The sequence below is a fragment of the Condylura cristata genome, unplaced genomic scaffold (assembly GCF_000260355.1).
Source record: "Condylura cristata isolate star-nosed mole 26May11 unplaced genomic scaffold, ConCri1.0 scaffold00013, whole genome shotgun sequence".
NCBI lineage: Eukaryota > Metazoa > Chordata > Mammalia > Eulipotyphla > Talpidae > Condylura > Condylura cristata.
In genome coordinates this window covers 9,313,809-9,314,203 of record NW_004567114.1, presented here as the reverse complement: position 1 = coordinate 9,314,203, position 395 = coordinate 9,313,809, and the positions used below count along the sequence as shown (strand labels likewise).

Below are 395 nucleotides of genomic sequence, written 5' to 3'. Positions count from 1 at the left end.
CAATTATTCTACATTTTTACAGTTGTCTTAATCCTCTAAAAATATATAGTTGACTCACGTTGCTACAATAGCCTAATCACTGAAATGATAGGTTTTGCCCTAGTAAAACGTCCATAAACGTTCACAGTTAGGCCAACAAAGTCTCGTCGCCAGCCGAACGCCCGCTAGCCCCCACGGCGCGCGACTCCGGCCGCGCGAGATTTGGTTTCTCTCAGCTTCCGTCGCGTCTCTGACAACTTCCGCCTCTGAGCTGCGAATGCACTTCCGGCAGCGGCGGCTTTAGCGGCCGAAGCAAGATGGTGAGTGACTAAGGGTTTCGGCTGGGGGTCGCGGGGCGACCGGGTTGGAGCGACCCGGAGCGAGGGGACGAGGCGGCAGCCTGAGGCGCTGCGTCG

At 56.2% G+C, this 395-nt stretch overlaps 1 protein-coding gene across 1 annotated transcript in view; it reads left to right on the top strand.

Moving 5' to 3' along the window:
- The first annotated feature begins 236 nt into the window (after positions 1 to 236).
- Positions 237 to 395, top strand: part of PSMC1 (proteasome (prosome, macropain) 26S subunit, ATPase, 1) — a 12,987-nt gene continuing 12,828 nt past the window's right edge. The window contains exon 1 of the mRNA XM_004681629.2: positions 237 to 299. Within this exon, the coding sequence (XP_004681686.1) occupies positions 297 to 299 (3 nt within the window). The 5' untranslated portion in view covers positions 237 to 296. The remainder of the gene's footprint in view (positions 300 to 395) is intronic.